Here is a 16,684-nt window from a genome sequence, read left to right as displayed (position 1 = left end):
AACACATGAAAGTTGTGATTTTAAATCAAGGTTATTCCACCAAATATTGATTTCTGAACTCTTCCTAAGTTAAAGCATTAGTATTGTGTAGTTTAAAAATGAATATGAACTTGTTTTCTTTGCATTATTCGAGATCTGAAGACACTGCATCTTTTTTGCTACTTTGACCAATTGTCATTTTTCTGCAAATAAATTATCTAAATGACAGTATTTTTATTTGAAATTTGGTAAAAATGTTGTCAGTAGTTTGAAGAATAAAACTTAAATGTTCATTTTACTTTAACTCATCCCAATAAATAGTAAAACCAGAGAAACTGATAATTTTGAAGTGGTCTCTTAATTTTTTCCGCGGCTGTATGCATGTCTAGGTCATTGACCAATGCACGCAAAGGGCGTATTAATGTGATGTCACACAAACTAGGGCTAATGGTGCCTACGCTGATGACGTAAAGTACGTTATTCCCGAAAGTAGAAGTCGGAAGGTTGTGAAAAGTTTCGGTGTTGAATGTTGATGTAACCGCAAAGGTGTGTGATTACATTGTAGTTCATGTAAAAGACGTAGCTTGCTATGGTCATCTGCGTTAATTGTGCTCTAATTTGCCTTTACCCAGAAGTCAAATGCATTAGATAAGGTGTGACTTAGCTGGTGAGCACCGTCCTCTTCAGAAGTTTGTAACGTTAGCTAACTAGCCAGTTAGCCAGCAAGCCAACACTACGTTGTAAGGGATTTACTGCAATGTCTATGACGTTACTTGTGGATAAGAAAATAGACTTGCATCAGACTTGCTTTGCGGTCACAGTGTCAACGTTAACTTGCCAAACATGCGAATCGTTAAAACGTTGTCGGTCAGTGGCTTTAGGTGAGGACGGTTTTGCCTTTTCTGTCTTCGTAGACAACAGTGTATTGGTGGGATGACGATTTAATGTCCACCGTGTCAACCGGATTCATGTTGCTGCCCAGCTGGTATGGCGTGTCTCTTGTACAGCTAATCTATGAACCGAACTGACCAAGTAGTCACACTTTGGAATCAGGCCAACTTTCAGTTAAGCCTCACTGCAATCCTTATACCTCCGGCCTCTGCTGTTGTCACATTTGACTAGGCGTTGTTATTATTTTGGTAATAGTTGTGGATGTTGTGAAAAAACGCTAACCAAATTGACACTGGTTGCAACTTTTCAGTTGCCTAGATTGTAATGGCTGCGCAGACGTTTGATTACGGACAAGAGCGGACATCTGGCCGATATCCCTCCGAGGTGAGTGAGAGTGGTGTAAACGTTTTAAGTTTTATCGATAGTATTTCAGCCTCAACGCAGACCGATAGGGCTACGAGTACATGTTATTTTAAGGTTATTTTGCACCAATAAACAAAGTGACAGGTGACGTTTCCCTTTTTAAATGATCGGTCACCTTCATGACTATTGAAATGTGTAGCCTGTGTGTTGTGTTGTCCTCTCATATCTCGTTGAAACGAGGTGTCAGAGAGTTGCTTCAGAAGGAATTCGAACATTTCTGTCTCCAGGTAAGGGATGTGTCTGTGTTTAGCCTATAAAATAATGCAATTCAGTGGAACAAGTGTGGAGCATACCATCTTGGCATTATCCTATTTTCTTGTGTGAGTTACTTCTCACAGATAATACCAACTAGCCTACATCTGTCTGTGTATTTTTCTGTAATTCTCTCACATTTTTTAATCTGCTCATGACTGCAAAACTGACTTGGAAATGCTTGATGCTCTGAAACTGTTGTGTTTGGGCAAATCAAATATGAGTTTTTAAATAAGGATAGATGTGTGTGGATGCAAGATAACCTGTTCAGTTTAAGTGTATTGATGTGTGGTGTGCTTTTTTTAATCATCAGCCAAGTTTTACTTTCATTTTGCAAGTTTCCTTACTGTCCAGTTGGTCTTTGGCATCCCACACCCATAACTACATCCTGTATTTCACCACAGGCCAATTTGTCCGCTTACTCCGAGAACATCAATCAGAGGATGCGGGTACCTGAGCGAATCAGAGTGGCTCCTGGCCAGTTGGCAGAGGAAGAGCAGAGATCTGAGGAGGTTCATCCCGCCTACTCCATGCAGATACCGGACAAGCTGGCATGGACAGGTGGGGAGAGGTGCTTTTATCGAGTATGTTCATGAAAGTTCAGTAAACACGACAGTAGAAGAAGTTTGACATGTCCCATAGAACACCTAGGCCTGGTGTGTTTTGTGTATGCACTGTACCTATCAACTCTCAGGTTTAATATAATATATATATATATTTGTTTTTTAAACGACCTGACTGAAACTATTTAATTAATTGTTCAATAGTTAGGTTTATGAATGTGGAAAATGAGCCTCACACATACCATATACAGTGGTATGCAAAGATTTGGATGTGAGATGAGTAAGATGAGTGATCTACAAAAGGCATTAAGTTAAAGATGAATATTCTTTTCAACATTTTAAGCAAGCTTAAGAATTGTTTTTGTTTTGTACAATTCAAAAAGTTTAGGCACCCAATGAGATTGGAGCTCTTGAATATCTTTTAGTAAAGTCATTTGCTCCTCCATGCACCTGTCGAGTACTCTGAACATTCCAATAATGTTAGCCACAAAGCAGGAGAAACTATAAGAAGAGGTAAATTTAGGGGTCTGGAACCCAAGAAAGGGTCTGAGAGAACTGCTTGTGAAATTGCTTGAAACGCATGAAAAGAACATATGCAACTGTTAAGCATGAGGGTGGACTGATCATGCCTTGGGCTTGTGTTGAACAGTTTATGGGGAGAGGGAAGAGTGAATTAATTATATAGCAGCAAATTCTGGAAGTAAGCATAACATTGTCTGTAACAAAAGCTGAAGAGGATGGCTTCTGCAACAGGGTAATGATTCTAAACTAAATGGACTACCTCAAGAGGTACAAGCTGCACAGTCCCGACCTAAACATCAGAGAAAATCTGTGCATAAAAGCACTCACGATGGCCCACAATTATCACAGAATATTTGAAAGAAAGAATGAAGGGAAAACAAACTAAAAGACATGAGGTGTTACTAAGTACTGACCATGCAGGGTGCCCAAACCATTGTTCCTGACCCTTTACCACTTTTGTTAGCCTACTTTGAAACTGTTAAAGATGGAAATAAAAAAAGTAAAATAGTCTAGCTTAAAGTCTTGCTTAAAATATCCAAGAGTGGATATGAGATGTTCTCAAGAAACGTGTCATCTACCAACTAAGAATAAAGCGAGCAGTAAAGGTGTGATCAATAATATTGTCGAGCAACCACTGAATGTGTCAAACCAAAATGACAATGTAAGGAGATGACCGTATTAACAATATAACAGTCAGTACAAATGAATGGGGTTGGGCATTTTCAGTTCTGATAAGCTACTAGGGGTGGGGGAAAAAATGTTCGATTATTCGATTTTTCTCGATTCTCTCTAAAACGATTCTATCTCGATTCAGAAAAGTCCATAATCGATTTTGTAATTACATATTTTTTTTTACACATCCATTTAATGTTGACATGCAAGCTGTATCGATTATTGCATTGTTCATAGAAAGTCAAAATTGCGACAAGGAAAAGCCTTTTCTCTAATAAAAAAAATAGAGAAGGTAATTCATCTGTTGATTTTCCTTAATTATCAAACACAAAGTAGGAAGTGATTTTAGACTCTGAGTAGCGAATGTTTTAAAAGTCGAAATGCATCGATAATCGGTTTAGAATCGAATCGTTGACCTCTGAATCGGAATCAAATCGAAAAGTGATGTGCCAAGAGATTCCCACCCCTATAAGCTACAATCATGATTTTGACATGCATTTGTTTGGAACAACAACAGAAGCACTACAGTTTATTCCTTGTAAAAATGCCTGATGTGTACAGTGCAAAAGCAGCAGTGACCAGTAGCCTACATGAATGGAAAATGCAAATTATCTGGGAGGTTGTTTATGCCGGAGTTCAGACAACCTGCCCTGGCGGAATTGGCTGTTTCCAGCCAGTTTCACCCTCAAATTAGGGCCCGTGTCTTGGAAATCAGGTCATCTTTTACCTGCTTAGCTAGTCACAGTAACAGAAGTTTTGACCTGGGGTGCCCACATTTTTGAATGCCACTGTATGTATCAGGAAGACAGGGAAAGAGTTTCTCTCTCTCTCTCTCTCTCTCTCTCTCTCTCTCTCTCTCACTCACACACACTCTCTCTCACTCTCTCTCTCACTCACTCACTCACTCACTAACACTGACACTGTTATTTATTATAATTATTGTTTTCATCTACCAGATGTCCCAGACCTGAGTGCCAGAACCCAGTTCTCCAAACAGGTCCCAGGCCACAGCAGCTCAATGTGGGACCTGCACCAGGGGGCCTTCAGCTCTGAGGCCGCCTCCCTACAGCATCCTGCACAGGTGTGTGGAGGCACTCAATCCCTACCTGATCATCACATTTGGCAGGGGCAGTGTACATTTTCTGTCTGTCTGTCTGTCTGTCTGGCAGGTCTGTCTCTGTCTGTCTGTCTGTCAGTGTCTTTCTCTCTCTCTCTCTCTCTCTCTCTCTCCTTTCCACTGCCTGTGTAGTCTTGCGCCTGCACTATTCTTTTAAACAAATTTATGTCATTAGTTTTGTAATGTTTTACTGGTACTATCCAAAACATGAATTGCAGACAGGTACTTAGATTGTGTAATTATGGTGACACACACACACACACACATCTCTGCATATGAAGTGACCTAGTGTCTGGCGTGTCTTTGGACAGAGCCCCATTCGGAGGTCTTACAGTGACCATGCCTTTGGCCGCAGCCCCCCACTCACCCCCACACGCACGAAGGAGGCCCTGCAGAGTCCACCCTTGTGAGTATCTGCTCTCGTCCTACCATGACTGCTCTTATCAAATAGAAAGCACTTCCTGAAAGACACTGTCTTTTAGGATTTCTTGATTGTTGTATTGGGTTTGAACTGAAGGTTGTTTTGACTATAATAATCTGGCCAAAGATCTAAAGAATTGGACTAAGGTGAGTTGGTTGGCACTAGGGTGAGTTGGTTGGCAATGAGTTTTGAATGTTGTTGAAGAGTGTTTTGTATATATCATTTGCCCAATCAAATGCACAAACATTTTGGTGACACTGAATGATTGTGTTTACTCCTCAAATCCTCCAAGGCATCACAAACTACTTATAGAGTTACTGCAGGAATGAGAGAGAGCTTTCAGAAATTGTGTGTGTCTATGAAGCACACAACACAGCCCACATACACATCAAGTCACTGTCGTCGTCGTTGTTGTTGTTGTCATTGTTGTTGTCGTCATTGTCTGTCATCATGTAGCTTTCAGTCTTTCAGTCCCAGTAGCCGTAGTGCTGTGATGTAACATAGGAACTCTGCTGTCTTGTTCTCTGAACTCACCACCACTCCGACCTCTATCCCTCCTTTCCACCAAACCCTGCCCCCCGACACCACCCCACCGACGCCACCCTGTTGCTGTAGTAGCCGTGGTTCCGGGAAAGCTTTGGCTCCTAGCCAGCGTGGCACCAGTGACCCCCCCGCAGACACCCCCCAGGCCCCGGCCCCGGTGCTGGGCTCTCTCTCGCCCAGCCTGCTGTCTGCCCAGGGCGTGCTCCAGGCGGCCAAGGAGCTGGGTCAGCAGGCCTCCCAGCGTCTCCTCCAGACGGTCGCCCAAAAATACTCCTCCAGGTGACGCACAGCAACTTACCCCATGGCAACAGCCATCCAGCTTGCTTCTTATCCCATCCCATCCCATCCCATCTCATCTCATCTCATCACCCACCTGCACGAATTCACCAGTTTACCAGCCCTCCCATAAACCCCCACCTAACCCCCCCCCCCCCCCCCCATCTCCAGCCTTTTCATCCTATACCACTCCTATGATGGGTTGCATTCCTTCAGTGATTGGCCCTTGATTTTGTGATTGGCTCTTTCTGCTTTGTGTGCCCTGGTGGTGCTGGGCCAGGAGTGCCTTTGCTAACCCTTTCCCTGGCAGTTCAGTCATGTAGGCAAGTCACAATAGACAGGCTTCCAACCCCTCCTCCAAAAGCATCCATTCAAGGTCTTGGGATTCTCTCTAAAACGATTCCCTCTCGATTCAGAAAAAAAAAAAAACACATCCATTTTATGTTGAAATGCAAGCGATTATTGGATTGTTCATAGAAAGTCAAAATTGTGATGAGGAAAAGCTTTTTCTCTAATAAAAAATAGAGAAGGTAATTCATCTGTTGATTTCCTTTAATTATCAAACACAAAGTAGGAAGTGTAGCAAAGACTCCGAGTAGCAAACTCAAATGTTATAAAAGTCGAAATGGATTGATAATCGTTTTATCGGTTTAGAATTGATAATCGTTTTTTTTACACATCCATTTTATTTTGAAATGCAATTATCGATTGATTATCGATTATCAATTCCAAACCGATAAAACGATTATCGATGCATTTCAACTATTGAATCATTTGAGTTTGCAACTCAGAGTCTAAAATCACTTCCTACTTTGTGTTTGATAATTAAAGAAAATCAACAGATGAATTACCTTCTCTATTTGCTTTATTAGAGAAAAAGATTTTTCTTGTCACAATTTTGACTTTCTATGAGCAATGCCATTATCGATGCAGCTTGCATTTCAACATAAAATGGATGTGTTGTTTTTTTCATTACAAAATCGATTTAAAATCGATAATCGATTTAAAATCAAATTGTTGACCTCTGAATCGGAATCAAATCGTGAGGTGCCAAGAGATTCCAACCCCTACTACTTACTGTATGTACCATAGCTTCCCTTGGGCCTCAAACAGTAGTACTATGCTGTAGACTCAAACCACAAGCCACAAACACGTCAAGGTTGGGCCTGATCTTGCACTGGCGGACTTGGTAACAGTAAGATCCCCAACATGTTTGCTGTGTGTTCTTGATGCGACGCTGAAAATGCAGAGAGCATGTGTAACCTGCTGCTGGATGTGGTGTGTTCCTCAGTGTCCAAAACATCTGGAAAGCTGCTTGCAGTGGAAAACTTATATTTTGAAAGTGCTACAGTACACGGAGAATAAGGGTTAAATTGGCAAATCTAACTCGGTTCTAACTTGAGCTTTGTTTTCCCCCCTGCCTCTGAAGGTTTGGCCACCCAGAGAACCCCTCACGGTGCTCAGCTGAGGTGCAGCCATACACAGAAACCAGGAGAAGGTGATCTTTCTTTTCCTGACTGTGCTGGCGGAGTGAGATGGCACTTTCCATGTTTGTGGGTTATAAGACACTAAGACATAGGTGCCTTTTGTCGGAAATCTCCACAATGTCTGAAAGCCGGAGATTATTCTGAGCACAAATGGCTTGTGTTATATGCATATCACTATGGCAGACATCCTCAGAATGGATTCAACAGTAATCTAATAGTATTTGTCCTCATCAGTAAAATGTGTGCATTTATAGACCTTCATCAACTATGTTTTAGAAGTAAAGCTATGTTTAACAAATGAATGATGTTAAACAAAATTAAAGCTATTGAGAAAACCAATTACCTGGAAGGTTAACATACTAAATCTCTCTTGTCGTGTGTGTGTGTGTGTGTGTGTGTGTGTGTGTGTGTGTGTGTGTGTGTGTGTGTGTGTGTTCTGAAGTGCCTTGCAGGAGTCTTGGCTGAGTCCTGACGAGGAGTCTGGTGCAGCTGTGGAGTTCATTGTTCTTCGGCGGCAGGTGAGAAGAAGCACATTCTAGAACTTGCATCTTGACTTGCAGAATGTCCAGGTGACCAGATGTGAACAAAGAGTTTTTTTTATTCATTGGACACGTCGGAGATAAAAACAATTGTCAGAGCTTATTGTGTTCTAAGGTCCCTAGTTGAGTGTATATGGACACGTCCCCCCCTCGCATAATGTTGTCCCCCCCCCCCCCAACAAAATTGAAAAAAAAAAAAAAATAGTAATATGAAACAAAGGCACGTCGACAGAAGCGGTGCTTATTATAAACGAAAAATAATGTACATTTTAAGTGATGAAAATCATGATCCCCTATTCCTCACAGAGGTTCGGTTCACATGCTGTTTCCAAAGGGCAGGGCTACAGCTCCGTGTTCCAGTCAATCTGCCCAGTACACGGTCAGGTTGTGAGATTGTTTCTCGTCCTCTCTCGCCTGCACTACAACAACGGCAGTACCAATATTAACCCGACCTGTGGGCTATCGCACGCCCCCATCATTGAGTCCAAGGTAGTGAGTGCCTCACCTCCGTGCTTTTTCGATTTTTTTATTTCAGACCAACAAGACTGAATAGGTTCTACGCATGTGCATGTTTGTGGTTCAATTCTACAGACTTCCTGGGATTTAAACAAATAAATAATAATAAATACGAGAATATGTCTACATTCATTGTTTCCATCAGGTCCGCTTCACTTGCTCTCTCTCACCTGCTCTCTCTCTGACAGCCGGTCAGTAATCTCCCTACGTTCACTGGATAAAGGCATTTCCCATGAGGCTTTGCTCCGACCATCCTACATTAAATTATGAACAAAAAAACGAATTAAATCGCTGGCCAATTTATATTTTTGGTCATGAAAGTTATGTAAAGTCTGAAAAAAAAGAATTAGATCAAGATAGGAGGCTAAGCAAAAATCAGTAGGCTGGATTAATGAGTGAGTATCACACCATAAGTGAGATGTTGAGAGACAACAAGTGCTATATACAGCCGCGGAAAAAATTAAGAGACCACTTCAAAATTATCAGTTTCTATGGTTTTACTATTTATTGGTATGTGTTAAAGTAAAATGTTCATTTTCGTTTTATTCTTTAACCTACTGGCAACAATCCTACCAAATTTCAAATAAAAATATTGTCATTTAGATCATTTATTTGCAGAAAAATGACAATTGGTCAAAATAGCAAAAAAGATGCAGTGTCTTCAGATCTCGAATAATGCAAAGAAAACAAGCTCATATTCATTTTTAAACTACACAATACTAATGCTTACACTTAGGAAGAGTTCAGAAATCAATATTTGGTGGAATAGCCTTGATTTAAAATCACAACTTTCATGTGTCTTGGCATGCTCTCCACCAGTCTTTCACATTGCCGTTGGGTGACTTTATGCTACTCCTGGGGCAAGAATTCAAGCAGCTCGGCTTCTTTTCATGGCTTGTGACCATCCATCTTCCTCTTGATCACATTTCAGAGGTTTTTTATGGGATTCAGGTCTCGAAATTGGGCTGGCCATGACAGGGTCCTGATCTGGTGGTACTCCATCCACACCTTTACTGGCCTGGCTGTGTGGCATGGAGCATTGCCCTGCTGGAAAAAACATTTCTCAGAGTTGGGGAACATTGTCAGAGCTAAAGGAAGCAAGTTTTTCTTCCGGGACAACGTCTTACTTTGCCTGGCTGAGGTTTGTAAAAGACCATAAGGATTGAAAAAAGCGTACTGGAGGGTCTTCTAGTTCGTCTTCTCTGATGAGTCCAATTTTCAGCTTTGCCCAACACATGGTCGTCTGATGGTAAGACGGAGACCTGGAGAGGCCTACAAGCCAGAGAGTCTTGCACCTACTGTGAAATCGGACTCATCAGAGAAGACGAACTTAGAAGAACCTCCAGTCCGCTTTTTCAATCCTTATGGTCTTTTACAAACCTCAGCCAGGCAAAGTACAACGTTGTCCCGGAAGAAAAACTTGCTTCCTTTTGCTCTGACAATGTTCCCCAACTCTGAGAAATGTTTTTTCCAGCAGGGCAATGCTCCATGCCACACAGCCAGGCCAGTAAAGGTGTGGATGGAGTACCACCAGATCAGGACCCTGTCATGGCCAGCCCAATTTCGAGACCTGAATCCCATAAAAAACCTCTGAAATGTGATCAAGAGGAAGATGGATGGTCACAAGCCATGAAAAGAAGCCGAGCTGCTTGAATTCTTGCGCCAGGAGTAGCATAAAGTCACCCAACGGCAATGTGAAAGACTGGTGGAGAGCATGCCAAGACACATGAAAGTTGTGATTTTAAATCAAGGTTATTCCACCAAATATTGATTTCTGAACTCTTCCTAAGTGTAAGCATTAGTATTGTGTAGTTTAAAAATGAATATGAGCTTGTTTTCTTTGCATTATTCGAGATCTGAAGACACTGCATCATTTTTGCTATTTTGACCAATTGTCATTTTTCTGCAAATAAATGATCTAAATGACAATATTTTTTATTTGAAATTTGGTAGGAATGTTGCCAGTAGGTTATAGAATAAAACTAAAATGTACATTTTACTTTAACACATACCAATAAAAAGTAAAACCAGAGAAACTGATCATTTTGAAGTGGTCTCTTAATTTTTTCCGCGGCTGTATATTGGTTGGACTACTTTCTTTCATACCAGCGGAGTTCTTGGAGATTATCACAGGAACATGACCTGATTTTATTAGTTTTAACTCAATGGATGGCTCATGAACTCCACACGGCTGCGCAGGGCACTAGAGAAGACGTTAATTTGCATGCAGCTGAATTCCTCCTTGAAGAGCCTTGGTTTGCGTTTGAACTTTCAACATTATTTGTCTGTGAGTAGATATTTCGTGTTAGGACATGTATTGCCGTTTAGAGAATTTAAAACTGACGTCGAATTTGTATCTGTTATTAGAGAATTCGGTATTTAGCCGCTAAGTCATGCTAGCTCTCGTGACAGCAATTTTTTTCATGTCCCCCCCCCCCCCCCGGAATTACTCTCTGAAATGTTCCCATGTATTGTCCCCCCCTGCAATGAAATGGGATCTCCGCCCCTGGCCCCAGGGGCTACATTTATAAGTATGGTTTCGCCCCAGGGGGAACATTTATAAGTAAGGTTTCTGCCCCAGGGGCTACATTTATAAATAAGGTTTCTGCCCCGGGGCTACAATTATAAGGTTTCTACCCCAGGGGCTACATTCATAAGTAAGGTCTCTGCCCCAGGGGCTGCATTTATAAGTAAGGTTTCTGCCCCAGGGGCTACATTCGTATTAGCACCTGTGATTTGGAGGAGCTGAGTAGGTGACTTTTGTTGATGTGCTGACGTTGTGCTGTGTCACATGGGCCAAGGGAGCCCAATACGCTATAGGTCCTTCACAGAGGGGTTCAGTGATTAAACTCAAAAGATTATGCTCTTCATTAGCTAATCAGCTCCAACCACTATTCAAACCATCCATGTTTTTCCCCCTCTTGTAGCTGCTGAAGATGAGTCGTCGCCTTGCCGCACTCGAGCGTCAGAACATGGAGCACAAGCAGGCCGAGATGCTGCTTTTCTCCCTCATGGTGTCGGCCGTCTTGCTCAATGGCTGGCTGTGGATGCGCAGATAGCCCCCCCCCCCCCCACCCCACACAGTCTTTCCATGTGTGCTTGGATTCCCCTGCCTGCCCCTGGGCCCCCATCGGTCACCACTCTTGGCTGTGCCTCTGTACGGGTGCCCCTCAACCTCCATGGGTCACCACTCCTGGCTGTGCCCCTGTATGGGTGCCCCTCCATTGGTCACCACTCTTGGCTGTGCCCCTGTATGGGTGCCCCTCCATCAGTCACCACTCTTGGCTGCGCTCCTTTCGCCAGCAATGACCACACTAGGTGTAGCTATGCTAACACCACTGAGGACTGGCTAGCTATGCTAACACCTCTGAGGACTGGCTAGCTAGGTAAAAGCAATCGCACACGAGCACTGGGGTGAGCTGGTTGTAAGTATTGTAAGTGTTGAAGGTTGTGGTGAGGGTTTTTGAGTTTTGTTTTGAGTGTGTTGTTTATCTTATGTATTTATCAAGTCAGGAGAAAGGAGGCTTGGAAAGCTTGACTGTTCAGGTGTTCAAAGGCTTAAGGAAGTTCAAATGTACTACACACTTATTTATGGCATGAAGATTGTAATTATATTCACTACCTTGGCAGGTGTGTCCAGAGTCATATACTAGTCAAGCAGGAGACTGTGCAAGTAGAACTAATATTTGTGTATTGCTGTATCCAGGAATGGAACACTTGTGTACACCGCCTGGAGTTGCTTTCATTTGTGAGGAGGTTATGGCCATACAAGTGTTTGACTTCATTATCACGTGTTGTAGAGTTCATCTGCAGTCACCCTAGCCAGGCCAGGTCAGGACCAGAGAGCCTTGGGGTGGGGGTGTATATTTAGAATGATTAATGAAAGCCTTGCTCCATGAGACCTGCTGAAAACACCCTCCTGCTTTAATCAATCAATTCGAACAGAGGTCAAACAGTAGGCTGTGGACCAAGCAAAAACAGTGACCTTACACTACTGAAGACCGGGCCATTTAGAACAGGTCAGTTAAGAGTCAAATGTGAAATTTCGCTTCTATATTAAACTCCAAAGGCAGTGGAATCATCATCAATTATCTAATTGATTATTCCATGGAGAAGTATAGTTCAAGGAAGTGTCGAAGACAAATATACACCAATAGTTGAAGTAGCACTTTATGTGACGGTAGCCTTATCTGTGGCCTACAGTATGCTCCTTGTCTAAAGCATTGGGATTAGACGTCCATTTGGATGGTTAGACCACACAGATAGTACTTAGATGGCTCTCGGGTAGCTTCAGTGCCATTTAGAAGGACAAGGGAGATGACAACATGCCTTGCTTGAGTTGGATTTTAAATGTGAAATATGTGTATCTATTAAATCAGTTTTACAGTGGATATACACTTAATTGTGTGTCTGATTTTGTGATATGCCAATGTTGATGTGTGCATTTAATAAAGCTTGACCTGTAGGAGTTCAATCTCATCTACAGTGTATCATATCGATTATCTCATACAATATTCAGCTTCTGTGTCTTAAGTGCAATACATTTCAGTGGAGTACAGTCTGCTATTTGGTGGTGCTGTCAAGCTAAATAGGCACCGGATGCCAAAAAGAGCCCGGGTGACGTAATGTTGACTTTCGAACGCCTCTTGAGTGACAGTTTCTATGCCAACGTTAGCATTACGTAACCCAGTCACCACGTAGGCCGGGCGCTTATTAGCTTTAAGTCTCAGAGTCGTTCGAAAGCCATCAGCTACTTTTTAGTCGCTTAATATTGTGCCTTAACGGACACTACGCACCCGGACACTTTTTAGCTATCAGTCAGAGAGTCTCAATAGTTGTTCGAAAGCCATCAGGTACTTTTTACACGCTTAATATTGGCTGCCGGTCTTTTGTAAGTAAGCACACATCAACAGGTTTCGCGCGCTAGCATCTATATTGCTAATAGCAATTCCTCCTTTTGTGCGACAATATTAAGCGACTAAACCGTAGCTGATGGCTTTCGAACTACTCTTGAGACTCTCTGACTGATAGCCAAAAAGTGTCGGGGTACATAGTATGCCGTTTAGGCACAATATTAAGCGAATAAAAAGTTTTAGCTACACCTTCCTGCTGGTAACCTGTAAGTTAGCAATGTCCGCTAGCATGTCAAAGCTAGCAAGCCCCCGTTGTTCTTTAGTAAAATGTTGTGCAAACAATGCCCTGTTTTGTTCAAATTTAATTGTGGGTGCCGTCAGATATGTCTTAAAATCACAACACATTAAGGACTTTCTTAATTTAAGCACAACAACAGATGAATAGCTTCAAGCTAACAAGATAGCTCGTTACACTAGCACGAGCTAGCTAATGAAATGTGCTTACTTTGATACTATAACCAACTAGCGAATTAACCACTTTCCTACCAAAGTCAAACATCAAGCACATGGTTGTTTTGGTTGGTTTATTGTAGGTCAAATACAAGCAAGCTGGTCTCAGGTAGCAAAGTACTATGCAAGATGCTCTGAAGTAAATCGCGTTAGGGTGACGTATTGGAGTTGGCATAGCAACTGTCACTCAAGAGTCGTTCGAAAGTCAACATTACATCACCCGGGCTCTTTTAGGCATCCGGTGCCTTTTTAGCTTGACAGTGCCAGTGTGTATGTTTTAGAAAGACCACGTCCAACTGAGTGAAAAAGATCAAATTTAGTGACTGACGGGACAATCAATCATTAAATCTATTTTCAACTTTCTATTTTGTCAATCAACACAAACACAACAAACAGTTAGGAAAGGCTTTTTCTCTTTAATATTAAGTGGTTTTAACAAAAATATGTGAATAACAATAGTAATTATAACAAAAGGAATTCTCATTGTAGATTTACTCCATACAAATTTAAATTAAGAGTTAACTCATTATTTTTTTGGAACATTGCATAAGTCAAAATAACAATAAAAGTCAAAACCACAAAATGAAACCGGCATGAGATGATTTGTCAATTGAATATCTGATTAAAGGAGATTACAAGTTAATAAAAAAACAAAAATGATTGTACAGTAATACCATTCTTAAGCAGCTTCTCTAGAACACACCTTATAGAGACAGAACCGAACACTATGGTAGGGTAGGGGATGTTGGCACAGAGTGAACTTAAACTTCTAAGGAGACACGCAGCTTTGCTAACCACATACAGTAGACACTGTCTGTTTAGCCCCAGATTAATCTGGTGACAATACCCTAAAACCCTCAGCCATGAAACAAAACAATGTTACAAACATGTTATGGTAGATGTCACATCCTGGCAAAAGAGGTCACTGGTCAGTGGCCAGTGACGTAAAAGAATAATCTTATAGTTGTCAGATATAGCCACGACCGCTCTCAGACTATTTGAAGCTATGACAGCAATTACGTCATAGAACAATCGGAACATTTGACAGACACCAATAATGGTAACATGACCACGGTATGTGAATGGAAACAGATGGTCATAATCAGAGACAGCAGATGGTATGTCATAACCTGCTAATGACATGTTTAGATCAGTATTTAAGTCAGACCGCTTGTTGAAGCAAGCACACATTAGTGAGAAGAGGGAGCAAGAGAGCAGGAATGATTGAGGAAAATAAAGTCATGATCAAGCTCCAATGCCTCCCTCATCTCCTGTCCATCTGGAAGGCAGTGGAGTAAACATGAGTCAGCTGCCTAATCAATAAACCAATCAATCAGATACCTGAAACAGAACCCTCTTTATCTCCCATGTCCACACAGTGAAGGATAATGAATGTGTCTGACCTGGGCTACCATGGCAACCTCCATACTTCATGTTCCACATAGTATCTACGGTGGCTGGAAGGTCCAACATTAATACTATTCAGATTAACGCAGGGATGATTAGCATCATGATGTGTCAGCCAAAGCTAGAAGAACTGCACTGATTCAGATGGCTGCAGACCACACACACCAGACTTAAAGTAACACTTCCAGCTTCGAGCCTAAACCACACACCAGACTTAAAGTGTAACCTCCAGCTTCGAGCCTATTTTGATAGCTTCAAATGGGGGCAATGGGCTGAGGGGGTGGCCATCACCATCGGCCTTGCAAGGTTTGGGATGATGTTAAACAGTAGATGGTGTGTTCAGCTATTTTCAACCCATAAAATGCTGAAATTTATGAAAATGAAATTTTGTCAATAACCAGCATTGATTTGTTTAATCACATTTTAGGGTGGAGTTAGACTTAAATGTTTTAGGATAATCAAAACATCTTCCTGTCGCTATGCTCAAATGAAAGTGTTTCCTTAAAGGCACCTAGTATAATAGGTTGAAGTGTTGACTGGTGATTGTGCTGTTGGTCAAATATTAAACAGGTAGCTGATTTAGTGGCTCTTGCTGCCAACCAGTTGACACGTCGTCTCACAAATAGACAAGATGGTAGAAAAATGGAACAAATTAACTTGGAACTCTCGAAACACTCAGTTTATGGGGGAGAAAATAAGAATCGTAAAACCACCACGACAGGCCAGCTAGACTATGAAGATGGGCGAAACCACCACGACAAGCCAGCTAAACTATGAAGACGGGCAAAACCACCACGACAAGCCAGCTAGATTAGATCTGTGATTATTGTGGACATTTCAAATGTATTGCTTGACTAACATAGGCAGTGAAGTGTGAATGTGGTTTCTGTCCCAAGGCCTAGTAACTGGCATGACACCCAATTCATGAGCTGAAGTTGCATATATGAATCTAGAGGCCTCTGGCTGGTCTGTTGTCTAGAGTGAGCCAAGGAGGGTGGACTGAAGGAAACATTCAAGAAGCACAATAAGAAGGCACAGGGGCAGTCTTGTTTCAGGCACCTCAGGCACAGGGAACACACACAAAATGCTTTTGGCGCTGTCTGCCTGTGGTTCTGATCAGGATTTGAGACTTCAAAGGAGTCCTTCAGGATAAAGGCGTAAGGCTAGCTTCTGTGGTTGTTGTTAAGGCTTCCGTCTGAATACTGTGTTGTAAGGAACTCTGTGGACCCGATCCTCCTTTTGCTTTCCACCGACTCCTACCACTCCAACCCCACTGGACACCTCTTTGGTCATTCATTTCTTTAGATTTGTAAGAGGACGAAAAATCTATAGCATTCATCCCACCCATCTGCTCCAGGGTTGTTTTAATGATTTGATACTCATGAAAAGATTTTGACATGATTATTTGACATTCATGCTCTTGAAATACATTTCATCGAATGAGCTGTGATAATGATGTGACCATAGTCTAAAAGGCATTTTCACAGTCTCTTAAAGATGCTTTCTTGTCCTATTGGGAAAGCCACAGACCCATCAGGTCTCTGGTGCTCTGCCTCTCATCCTTCACTGTTGGCTATGAGGACCTTAGCATAATCAGGATGAATCCCTTGCCATTGGAACTGAGTCTGGTTGTACACTGAAAGCATTCAGAGACTAGGTCCATTCAATGAAAATGCACACTGCCACACACACAAACAACCCAAATAATACACA

The 16,684-nt window shown here is 42.0% G+C and overlaps 1 protein-coding gene across 6 annotated transcripts; it reads left to right on the top strand.

Annotated features, from left to right (window-relative positions):
- Window positions 1-446: 446 nt before the first annotated feature.
- LOC308375921 (mitochondrial fission factor homolog A-like) lies at window positions 447-12,680 on the top strand. 6 transcript variants are annotated; one of them, XM_080852140.1, is made up of 10 exons: window positions 463-525; window positions 894-964; window positions 1,181-1,254; window positions 1,950-2,106; window positions 4,259-4,383; window positions 4,731-4,825; window positions 5,456-5,662; window positions 7,089-7,157; window positions 7,589-7,664; window positions 11,129-12,680. In XM_080852140.1, exons 3-10 carry the CDS (start codon window positions 1,195-1,197, stop codon window positions 11,258-11,260), a joined length of 921 nt encoding a protein of 306 aa, XP_080708266.1. In that variant the 5' UTR covers window positions 463-525; window positions 894-964; window positions 1,181-1,194; the 3' UTR covers window positions 11,261-12,680. The 6 variants fall into 6 exon arrangements, with proteins under 6 accessions (XP_080708269.1, XP_080708265.1, XP_080708270.1 ...); XM_080852143.1 differs by lacking the exon at window positions 894-964 and having other exon boundaries at window positions 447-525; window positions 5,459-5,662; XM_080852139.1 differs by lacking the exon at window positions 894-964 and having other exon boundaries at window positions 447-525.
- Window positions 12,681-16,684: the final 4,004 nt, after the last annotated feature.

This window comes from Sprattus sprattus (genome assembly GCF_963457725.1).
Source record: "Sprattus sprattus genome assembly, chromosome: 1".
Taxonomy (NCBI): domain Eukaryota; kingdom Metazoa; phylum Chordata; class Actinopteri; order Clupeiformes; family Clupeidae; genus Sprattus; species Sprattus sprattus.
This window is presented reverse-complemented; position numbering and strand designations above follow the sequence as displayed.